This window comes from Momordica charantia (assembly GCF_013281855.1).
Source record: "Momordica charantia cultivar OHB3-1 chromosome 4 unlocalized genomic scaffold, Mcharantia_2.0 BLBB01000004.1, whole genome shotgun sequence".
Classification (NCBI taxonomy): Eukaryota; Viridiplantae; Streptophyta; class Magnoliopsida; order Cucurbitales; family Cucurbitaceae; genus Momordica; species Momordica charantia.
The window spans coordinates 21,613,998-21,626,644 of NW_028275162.1; the positions used below are offsets into that span (position 1 = coordinate 21,613,998).

General features: G+C 33.9%; 1 protein-coding gene and 1 pseudogene across 1 annotated transcript; both read right to left on the minus strand.

Moving 5' to 3' along the window:
* Window positions 1–4,105: 4,105 nt before the first annotated feature.
* OCT3 (organic cation/carnitine transporter 3) lies at window positions 4,106–6,349 on the minus strand. Its single transcript, XM_022290645.2, has 2 exons — window positions 5,640–6,349; window positions 4,106–5,256 (listed from the first exon to the last, which is right to left on the minus strand). Exons 1-2 carry the CDS (start codon window positions 6,191–6,193, stop codon window positions 4,341–4,343), a joined length of 1,470 nt encoding a protein of 489 aa, XP_022146337.1. The 5' UTR covers window positions 6,194–6,349; the 3' UTR covers window positions 4,106–4,340.
* A 4,791-nt stretch (window positions 6,350–11,140) lies between these two features.
* On the minus strand, window positions 11,141–12,477 carry LOC111015606 (uncharacterized; annotated as a pseudogene).
* Between the last annotated feature and the right edge of the window lie 170 nt (window positions 12,478–12,647).

Genomic DNA, 12,647 nt, shown 5'->3' on the forward strand with positions numbered 1-12,647 from the left:
TCACAATTAGTTTAAAATCATTTTTTAAATTTAATCTCATCACTCCACTTCTACTGGCATATTTTTCAGTCACCATCCAATCAAAATACAACTTAATTTTCTATTTTGCTGGTATGTCTTAGTCGGTTTTATTTCTTTTTATTTCAATTTTTACAAGACTAATTTGATTAAAAAAATTCGTTCTAAATAGAATTTGTAAAGAGATTGATAGCTTGATACATTTAAAATATCTTTTTAGTTTTTTAAAACTATCTTTGGTTTGTTTTTTCTTTTTACACTTTTATTTTAGTTGAAGTATTGTGTTTTCTTGGAGAATAAGAAAGTCGCGGCATGAGAATGAGAAAGAAAATAAATGGACAAAGATGATAGTTGGGAAGGGAAAGTTAGATTATGGTTTAAGTTTGTTTAATTGTGTACTAAAAAAAAGTTTTTTATTTGTTTTTATTTTTTATATTTATAATAAACATATGAATTATTTTGATTCATCTCTGCTGGACCTAATTACAACTGCACACAATAAATTAAATTAACCATCGCATTATTCAAACGTAACTCTGCAAATTACAATACATAAATTATTATTATTATTAAATATATGAACTTGAGAGTACGAGAGGGAGTTTTTACCGCATGCAGAATCTTGCGAGGAGGAGATGACATTATTCTTCTCCATTCCCTCTTCCGTTTTGAATACTTGAATTTGAAATTTAAACGATGAAACCTAAAATAATTAACTTCCTGATTCAACAACTTAGGGAAAAGTTTTAATTCCCTTCTGTAATTAACTCAAACCAAGCATCCGAAAAATCAAATTTATCATTATATTTGTTGGGCACAACAAAAGAGTGACTAAACCGAAATCAATTAATTGAGATATAGCTACAACTTTATTAGTTTTGTTTTTTGTTTCTATTTTCCCAGTTATGTAAACAATTACACCAACTACTTGTTACAATTCAATTTTATCGATCATTCACAGAGAAATGCAAGAATAAGAAGCAAAGAATTATTCTTGACTTGAAAAGATTAATAAATTTCTACCTATCACGAATCTCCCAAGCTTACCAATTGGAGTTGAATCAAAATAAACCATAGCCACTATGGTAGAAGAAGAAGCCTCAATTTAAAAAGAAGAGTTCTTGATGGCTGAGATGTGAAGACGTTGGATTTTCTGATAGAATAGTGATTAGTTTATAGAGAGGCCGTTCTCTGATAAAAAATATCTAATTAGTTGGGAAATCTTATTTGAAATAGAATTATTTATAAAAGAGTTTATCCAAGGGAATTTATGAAATATTTTTTAATTTGATTATATTAGCTTATTTACAAAATAGTCAATATATAAGTTGGTCTCTCTAATTTGAAGTCTGAATTATCATTGTTAATCTTAAGATACCTCGCTACTTAAAATCCAGTGAAGGCAAAGGGAACCAGTTCGGATCATAGCCGAACTGGTGCAAAGCCAAACGGTTTCACTGCTACCGACGTGGCAGACCAACCATTCTCCCACTAAGCAGTTTCCTATTTTTACGGTACGGAACTGGAACCGTTTTATTCAAATGGGGAGCCATAATTCCCAACCGTTACTTTCTCATCTCTTATAAATACCACGGGGACAAATGAGGGGTACGTAAAACTTATTAACTTAAATTCGTTTTTGTAGGTTAATTATCCTAGAGTGATCTTTATCAGAAATTCTTCTATAAGAACAATCATCTAAATTTGTGTTTTTAAATTATTATTTTTCAATATCACAAAATATTAAATTCAAATATTTAAATTTAAGTAAATTAATAAAATGCAGAATAAAGATACAAAATATGAGTTTATGTTTGTATCTTATCACCCTTCTTTTTGGTGAAAACATTTAGTTGGTATATTATGCCATTTTCACGTGTACGTGTTTTTTAAATATAGATACATTTTATTACTACTATTTTAAGGGATGGAGTTTGGAAGAAAATAACCGGGGTTGTTATTTCGTTGACAATCAAAGATTCTCTTTTTTTTTTTAGATTTATTGAATAAATGGATTTAATGAATATAGGTTTCGTAAATTTGTTTTTGAAAACTGTTTTTGAATGCTGTGATTGTAATTTCATAAAACAACCTTAATTGTTTTTAGATTTTTAATCTGTGTAAAATTTTAAAATGCATAATTATATTTGAAAAGACAAAAACTTGTTAAATATATTATTTCTTGTATAAACCTAATCTCGTTCTCGTTAAGATTAGAACATGTAAAATTTAATACATTATAAATTATATGATATTGTAAAATAATAATGGTACAGATTGTATAACGTTTATGTTAACTAATAATATTTTAGATTGAACTAAATATTTAGTCGGGACATGAGAATGGTTTATAACTATATTACAAAACAAGTTTGAACATTTTTCTAAATTGAGATTCAATGTTAAATCTGTTACCAAACACAAATATGAAAATATGTGATACAATTCTTGTGTTTTTATCTATTTTTTAGAATTATGTTTTCAGACATCAACCAAACATACCCTGACTCATTTTTTCGTATTTGACAACCTTAGAAATAAAAGTATATAGGGGTCGAAATATCGTTTTATATTTCTTAAACTTTTATCGTCTTTCACTTTGGTTTTCAAACTTCTAACACTTCAAATTTTGTGATTATTATAAAAGCAGTAATTTGAAATCATATCTGTTTAGTTTAAAAAAATGTCACGTGATAACAAAATACAATCGAGATCCAAAGATGAGAGTGGGGATGCTTTTTGAAAAAAAAAAATTAAGCCCAGGAATCTATTGTGAATAATTAGGACTCGTTTAGTAACGTTCATGTTTCTTGTTCTCGTTTGTTGATTTTTAATGAAGAAAAATGAATTGCATGGCTCCAACATCCATTGAATTCAAGTATGATAAAATAATATTTTTAATTATATTTTGAAACATAGTGGAAATGAGAACAAGAAAGAAGAAATTTGTTTTGTTTGTTTTCAAAATTTCTAAAGAATGTTCCCAAATAAGGAGAAACAAGAAACAAAGTTTTTTTTTTTGGGAAAAAGAGACTTCATTGATGTATGTGATCAGAAACATACACAAAAAAAGAGGCCTATAACAAGAAACAAAGTTAGTTTCAAAATGCTTAGATTTCTTATGAAAATTGGAAACGAGAAACAAGAGAACTTTACCAAACGAGCCTTAAGTTGACGTAGTTGTTAATAAAGCAGTAGAAGAAGTTTGGAAGAGTTTGTAATATGGATTTTGAATGCTCAAATTAAGAGTTCAAGTGAAGAGATGTTAAACCGATGACATTCTTCCTTTCGTCTCCCATTGTATGAATATCTATTTGTTTCCTCTCTGTTCCCATTGCCACAACAACACAACAGGGACACAGGTCAAAGCGAGCATAACTCAGCGATAATTGACATAAAACTCCAATGAAGAGGTTGTGAGTTCGAATCCCCTCCCTAACATGTAGTACTAAAAAAAACAAACAGATCGAGTCCCAGTGAAATATAGCACCTCTTATACAAATCTAGAAAAGGAAAAATGTAAAATAATAAATAAATAAAACCAATTATTCTTTAAAGGTTAAATTTTGACAAATATTATTACGAACTTTGAATTCTTTTTTAATTGGTTGGACGACTTTTCACATTTTTTCTCTCTCCCTGCAACTTCTCACTTCCTTCTTTTTCTCTATTCTTCCTCTGCCTTCATTCTCAACTTGATGCAGTATATATTGATACTGGATCATCTAAGCTAAAAGTTAAGGGGAAAAAAAATTTAACAACTTTAATCCAATATCCCAAAACTTCTTCAAATTACAATCATTTACAAAAATGACTATAAACAACAAATTGTAGAAAAACTCCATCTAAAATTAGAAGATGGTAAGGCACATATATGTGTACATTTAAATTGTTGATAAATATTCGTGAAGATTCATTTTTCATTTGATAAACCTTGAGTTGCGTCAAGTTAGCCGTTTATCCAATCATTGCAATTGATGTTCGATCCTGAAGAGAAGGAAGGAGTCTTCGTAAAGTGGGTTTTTATGATCCGATAAAGAATCAAACCTATTTAAATGTTCCTGCTATTCTATATTTCCTTGAAAAAGACGCTCAAGCTACAGGAACTGTTCATGATATTTTAAAGAAGGCAACCACCAACACTGGTCTTGTTTATATGCATCCAAAATTGAGAAGTGTTTAAATAGATTTGAATGGGATACAAAATAGGAAAATACCAACAATTTTTTTAGTACAACAAGTAGGGTGGAGATTGGAATTCCGTCGTGATCACATACATATGCCAATTCTGGCAATTGCAAGTACAAATGGAAGAGCAGATGTTAACATTGGGGAGGTGATTGATGGTGTCTCCTCTCCTCCTCATCCATGGTGTCACAAATTGACCTTCCATTAGTTTCCGGCAAACATGCAGCAAAAAGACCACAAGCAGCAATGACAATCCCAAACACTCCATAAGACAAAAACTCCATATTCCTCCCAGCCACCGCCAGAAACGAACCCACCACTCCCCCAATCACCAGCGCCTGCCTCACCAACGACATCGCCGAGTTCCTCACGCACGTCGGAAAAAGCTCAATCGTGAACATCAGCAGCACGTTCACCACCGTACACGCGCAGAAGAAAGAAACCAACTCCAAACTCAGCTTCACCTTCAGCTTCATCACCGACAACACGCTGCAAATTCCGCTCACCATGGCGAACCCCACAAGGGCGCCCCTCCTATTCAACCTCCCTATCAGCAACAACGTGAACAGCGCCGCCGGCAGCTCCGACAAAGCGTTCAGCGCCGCGCTTACGTACAGATTCGTCCCCAAGTTCCCCAGCCCCAACGGCATCCCGTAGTACGACATTCCCGTCCCCAAACCGATGCTCATCACCGCAACCATCCTCTGGATGCACCATCTCTTTTCAAACAACATCTTCATGGCCGACATGAAGCTCTCCACGGCGGCTTCCTCTTTGTGTCCTTGCACCAGCAACCATCTGGGGGACTCACGGACTGAAAACTGAAGCAGCAAGCAATAGAGGAGTACCGGGACGGAGGTCCATATGTAGAGGCTCCTCCAAGAACAACCCTCCAGGGCGTAGGCTAGAAGAGGTAAGGATAGAAACCCGAAGGTGAAGGCGAAGAATCCGGTGACTCCGACTTGCCCTCGCCAGCGCTTGCCCACAAGCTCCGTGGAGAGGACGAGAGCGCATGTGCCGACGTTGGCGCGACCGAACCCAGAGAGGAACCTGATTAGATTGAAATTTCAGGAAGGAGAGAAAGTAGAGAGAATTAAAAAGGAAAATATTGGCTTATTGCTAATAAGGAGCAACTTTTTCCTTACCATCATTCAATATCTGACGACTGACGACTAAAAGAGAGAAATATGTAAAAAGAAAAAACAATTTAAAAGAAAGAGTTGTCAAATAGCAAGGAATGAGTTGTCAATGAACGAGTATTTTCAAATTACAAAATATAATTTCATATTGAATTGAATTCGTTAATCTTTGTATAAAAACCTACCCATGTATAAATAAGAAAATTCATAATCATAAAAGCAATATAAAACCTAAATCAAATATAATAGTAAACCTAAATCATATCAATATCCTAAATCATGATATATCAGAACCTAAAGGTGGAGTAGATCCAGATGTTGGAGGAGAAGGCGGTGAGGAAGGAGGAAGAGGACATGATGAGACAGGAAAGGAGGAGGGTGTTCTTGCGGCCTAGAGAGGAGTCGGCGAGAGTGGCGAGGGCGAAGCCGCCGACGATGCAGCCGAGGAAGAATGAGGATGAAGGGAGGCCGGAGAAGAAGGAAGGGGCGCAGTACAAGCCCCATTCAGACACAATGGAGGAGTGTGAGCCGGCGGGGGAATCCCATGCCCATGAGTCCTTGGGTGACAGGCAAATATCGCAACTAGAGTTTGAATTGGAAGCCTCAACTGATCCAGTAGTACAGTGCCATTTGGGATTGGCGTCAGTGAAGACAGCAATGAAAGTTTGTTGGGCGTCGAAAAACCATGCAAGGCAGACCACAAGGGCTTGAAGGAGTTGGGCGGCCAATCCCAAATCTCGTACACAGCGTTCAAACATGGAGTCTAGGGAAGGTCCATGGAGCTCATCAGTGGAGCTTGAGGCTATGGCTGGCGACAACAGAAGCGAAGAAGTGTCATGATCCGCCATTGATGGTGTGGTGGAAATGGAAATTGAATTGGAAAGGATTAGCCCGCAATTGCATCACTCCTCTTTTGGTCCTTCACCATGGTCCGAACCAAGTTGCTATTTGCCTAACTCTCAACAACTTCTATGTGTATGTCAAACCTTTACATTACAATAATAATTCGTTCAACCAAACAATGAGTGACCACATCATCACATTTTCTTATATAATAAATATTAGCCAACGTCACTCTTCTTTTTGTCTTTCACCATAATCGTGACAAGTGGCTCAACAACTTCCATGCGTATTTCATGTGTCCTTTCCAAAAAACTTCCATGTTTATTTCGAGACTTTACATAATTAACATAATAATTCAAATTCATAAGAAAGATTCTATTATTTTAGCAAACTCCTCCCCCTTCTGTTTAATATTTTCACCTTGGTCCCAACAAGAGGTCACTGCATGGCTCTCATCAACAACTTCTATGTGTATTGGCGAACTTTACATTATGATAACAATTCATCCAACCAAGCAATGAATCACCACATCAATCACATTTTCTTATATAATAAATAATATATATTTATTAACCAATTACGACCTAGCCTCCTCTTTTCTTTATTTGACATGTTAATTATTAAGTTAATCTTAATTTTGTAAATCAAACTCATAAAAATATTCTACTATTTTAGCTCACATCTTCCCTCTTTTGTCTTTTACTATAGTTCGTGACAAGTTGTGATTGCTTGGCTCTCAACAATTTTATGCCGCGACAACCTGTTAGCTGTCAACAATTTCTTTTGTGCATTTCCAACTTTACATTACAATAGTAATTCGTCCAACCAAGCAACATGTATCACTTCATTATCACATTTTGGTATTAGTTAATATATATCCCTGTTTTTGGACGTGTTAATAGTTTAATCTTAATTTAGTAAATCAAACTCATAAGAAATATTATACTATTTCAGCCGGCCACTTCTTCCATCCTTTTGTCTTCACTATAATTTTGATAAGCTGTCACTGCATGGTTCTCAACAATTTCGATGTGTATTTACAACTTTAAGCCAGAGTAATAATTCATCCAACCAAGCAAGGTGCAGATGGGTGGAATGCGTGTGCAGTTTCCAAATAAGGATTCCATCCGGCCATCCCTTCAAATCCCACGCCGTCGCATTGCTTCATTTCTTATTTTGTGATTTAACAACTCCAAATATCCAACCAAAACTTCACTTCTATACTTTTTTTTTTCTTTTCTAAAGCACTTCTATACTTGTTTTGCCTGCGATGTATTAACTTCATCTTTATGATCATATGCCACATCTTTCACCTAATGCTTGCTACTATAATTTATTTTTTTACCCGTCTATGGTTTATATTGTATTAAAGCCCTATTTATATCAAGGAAATGAGAATTAAAATTTTTATATCATCGTCGTGTTTAACTAAATTATAGGAATGAAATGAATTGGTGGGACTCTCTTGAAACTTCTAATCTCATCCTTTATCTTGTGGGCTCTACATCCTTATAATGAATACTTTACAACTTTTAACCTTCTTTTCTTTTGGATTAAGGAGATCCACAATTTTTTAATTAATTGTTTTAGTTGATTTGATATAAAACATTACAAATTTCTATTTAATTTTTAATTATTATTATTAATTATTTAAAATAGAATTCATTATTATTAAATATTACAACAATAAAACTTAGTAATATTTTATATTAAATTATGGTTGTTATAATAAAAAAAATTATTCAAGTTTTGTAATTTATTTTAATTATTTAATACTTGTTAATATTAAATAATTCGCTATAATAAAAAAAATTACCATCAATAAAATAAAATAAATTATAAATAAGAAAGAGGTATATTTGTTATATTTTTATTGTCTTCTGATTCCAAATAGTTTTATAAGTAATCAACATGATTTCTGATCATTTGGATTCCGAACTCTCTCTTTTTTTTTATTTTTTTATTTTCTTTTCAATTCTTTCTCACTTTTATTCTTTTAGGTAAATGGAGAGCCTTATTATACTTTTAGATATGAGTTTCTTGAATATATATGCAAGTAGAGAGAGTGTGTTGTAACTGGCAGTGGCATGGCAGCTGATAGAGTGATAATCAAACCTGAACCTCGACGGGATTGATTCGATTACTTAGGATGAGCTTGGTTGGTGATCTGATTTGAAAATAATTTAATGAAAAACATATAATAGTTATATTATATAATTTATGTTATAAATTTTGTAGAATTATTATTTTACAAATATTATATAATTTATAATATATTAGATTTCACAGTTTTGAATTTTAACAAAAAAAAATTTATAATATGAAATAATATATTTATCAAATTTGTTTATCTATTTTAATGTAATTCTGCATTTTAAAGTTTCATTTGAAAGCAGTAAAACAAGAAAATAATTCTTGCATACCAAACATTCAAATTTTGAGAAAATGGAAAATATTAGGATTTGAATTTACATAACCAAACCGAAATACAATAGCATATATAAGGTCAGTCCCAATATAAGAAAAGTTTAGCAACACTCTAAGCTCAACATTATTGTTATTGTACTTATTTTGTTTAAAAATAGAAAATGGTATCTTTCCCAAAAATAGTAGCACCGCCGCCGGCCAACATCGGAAGGTAGGTGAGAAATATAAAGGCTAAATAAAAGAGCTCCACTTTGATGAGATGATGGAGATATCATATAATTACAAAAGAAGGTCGATTTGGTGGACCAAAAGGAAGAAACCGTCTCAATATTATTATCTCACAGATTGTCTGTAGATTTATATTTATCACGGTTATTTCTCTCAAGCCAGATAAACCAAAGGATAGAGCAGAACCTATTGCACTAAAGCATATTTATACTGTTTGAGAGAGGTGTATTTATGCATTCCCGAGCGAAGACATCGACACCCAGGAAGGCTGATGGATATTTTGAAAATCTTGGAAAAAGGCTGTCAAAGGGATATTGAGCAAGGACAGTGGGGAAATAGATGATCCATAGAGTCGTTACTTTGATTGCAGATAGTGCATCAAGTTGAGTTTAAACACGTAGTAGGAAGTCTAACTTGGAATCTGTCATGTGTATTAACGCCGCACACAACATAAAAAAAACTTACATTTTTTAGGGGCAAGGTTTGCCCACATTTTGGCTGCTGAAACAATCAGTGTGTTTGCACTATGGTGGGAAAGCAAAACCTTCACTGATTTGACAGTGAAAATATCATCCTTTGTACCATTCCATAGGATGCAGTCATGGCCATGGATGGGTGAGCTTCGGAAAGGTGGAGGAGATGGCCGAGTTCCACGCAATTTGTTCTCTTTCCACGAGGGGTCTTCGGGGCGAAAAATACCAACAGTTATCAGATTGGCTCCAAAACCTGCAATTAGAGAGAGCAAAAAAACGAGGAAGTACTTGATATAAACCAAAAGAGGGTATTGCTGCCTTCCCAAATCTTCCAAATTGTCTTAGTGTAGAATATCTCACTGCATTTTGAAACATGAAACCATGGAGATCGTGCGCTGTTATACTTGCAAACTTGCTCTATTAGATCTCTCTCTGTCAGCTAATCCTAGCTAGGTTTACTTCGGCATATATATATATATATATAACTGTGTATCTTTAGTACGTCGAACCCTAGCTAACTGTGGGTTGAGGTACTTTGATTTTAGACCCAGTTTAATAGTTCGGGTTGTAAATTTACTCAACTTAAACAACCCTTATTAAATAATAAATTCAATCTCAATCCAACCAAATATTTGGGTTGAATTGTTAGTTCGAGTTATTCTGATCACTGGTTTAAAATATTGTATAACAAAAAATATGTAAATGGTAATAGATTTTAAACATTTATTTATATATTGTTTAATATCGAATTGGAATCCATAAATCGATATTTATTTATATGGTAAAAAAACACCAATTTTTTTTAAAAAGTGATTTTAAAAGTGGCACGATAAATAATCTATAAAGAATTAATGACCATAAGAACCAAAATGGTTATTTTGTTAAAGTTTAGAAACTAAAAAGTCAACCAGTTCAGTGGGTTAAAGCCGTGTATCGAATATCCAATCATAAATTTGAGAATTCGAATCCTCAGCCCCGCTTGTACTAGAAAAAGTTTAATTAGAAACTAAAGTAACAATTTTGAAAGTTTAGAGACTAAAATAGAATACGACATTCTAAGGTCAAGGAATAAAATGAGATTATAACCTAAAATTATAAATTACGAAGGCAATGAAAATTGATGGTAAGTTAATAATAATTGGATTAAATGACTAAGTTTGGCTCATAAATTTGTCAAATTGTTTTATAGTGAGAAGTATATTCCTTTTTCATTTTCCCTTCGTACTTTAGAACAAACACTTCTACTCCAAAAAAACACATGATCCATCATCCCAACTACTTTCAAATTACTTTATTTTTGGAAGGTTTCATTGCGAAAAGAATGAAAGAAAACAAAAGAACAAGTCGAGGGCTTAAAAAAAACCTGGCCCAAAACAGCCTACGACAGGAGTAGTCCCACAACTCACTATGCAAAACAGGGCTCAAATAAAAAATAACAAGACCTAATGGATCAATGCTCTAGTAGTGCCGAAGACCACACCTCCTCCCAAAATATCCACATTCCTAAAAATTCTATTATTCCTTTTTAACCAACAATCTTACAAGACTCAAAGAAACCAACATGGTACAAAATCCGGGCCTTATCCTACAACGAAGGAAAACAAAAGGACCTCCCCAGCATAGAAATAGTCCAAACCCCCATCACATTCCTGCAAAAAAGCACCACTACGATCCCACCGAAAGGGCAATTACACAAAATCACACATCTTCATAAGGCTGGCATCTCAAAGAGTACATCAGAATAGCTGTACAAATTAAAATCTGCTCCTATGAAATATTGACAGAATTATGATCTCAAACAGCAGCAGCATTTCCCTTCTGTACTCAAAACTCTTTCAAGGTAGAGACAACATTGATCTTCGCTTCAACAATCAAAGTATCATTATAAATAAAGCCTTTTGTCGGTTCCATGAGATCGCTCAATGACATGAAACGTGGAACGCCCCAACTGTCTTCGTACTCTCCTCCACTACTAAGCCAACGGTTATCTGCACATAAAAGGTCGTGACTCAATAACGTAGACACAAGACCTTTGAATGCAAACAAAAAATAGCGAGACCGCATGTCAAAAGATTTTCAAAACCAGAGAGACAACAATTATGATTGAAAAAATTGTTCAATTACGTGCAGTTTTTTTGTTGTGCCCAACTCCAAATTGACTCAATACGCTCATCTCCCATTCAATGTACACTTGGGAACCTTTGGGAAGATCTTTTAAACTATCTAACCCCAAGTACAATGACAAAAAGTCAGTCGTCGCCTTTGGGCATCCTTTAGGATACAGCCATCCTCCTGAAAGATAAATGATAAATTAATTAGGTAAAATGTACGTATAACTTTGTGCAAATACATAATTGCAGAACACGTAATCAAAAGTAAAGCTTTCATACCAATGGTAGCCCTCTACAATAAAAGGATTGGATTCAATAAAAGTTTGATCTTGTTTTGAAAAGTTTTCGATTTTCCAGGTATATGTGTTGTTTTTTGGTTGGTTGATCAAGGAAATAACCTCCCCCTTCCCATCACATTTCATAACAATAATGTCAACTCCAAAGGCACAACAATCATCAACCAAGAACCCATTTGAAGGATTACTGAAATTGTCGAGAGAAATCAACTTTTCAAATCCCCACTCTGTCTTTGGAGCATGAAACCGCCTTATTTTCCCATCTGCACAAACCACGAAAATAAAAACCTCAAAGAAAGCAAGCAAAACTAAATTAAAACCATGTTTTGTGTAATTTTGGTTACCTTGGACAGCCAAATACTTGTCTCTGAGATAATCATAAACAAGAAAGGTAAACACAACATTGACCTCGGAATTAGTAGATAAAATGGCATCATCAGCTGACACCAAATAGAGGGAAATATGATCCGATCCATAAGATCTGGGATTCATATCGCTCGTGGGGTTTGGGTATGGCAAATGCGGTCTTCAGCAGCGAAAAAGATTGAATCTTTAAGGTATAATGGAGAGGTTTTTGGTCTCTGGTGGACCTTACAACTGCAAAAGATGGAGCAGATGTTGATATTTTAACTTTTAATGCTTAAATTGGAACTTTTAATGTTATACCACAAGCAGAATCTTCGTTGAACATTGGAGAGGGGGAGATGTTGTTCCTTTCGTCTCCTAAATCTGCCTGTTTCCTCTTTGTCCCCATTGTCTTCTTTTTTCTCTAGTAGTTTCTTTCTTTTTTCCTTTTATTTTTTTTTTCTTTCTTCCTCGGAAGTTGGTACAAGGAGAACAAGGAAGAAAAATCCCACTTTTATACCGAGATTTTGGAAAGGGGAATGCAAAAAATTGGTTATATTGAAAACAGGCGAGAAAAAA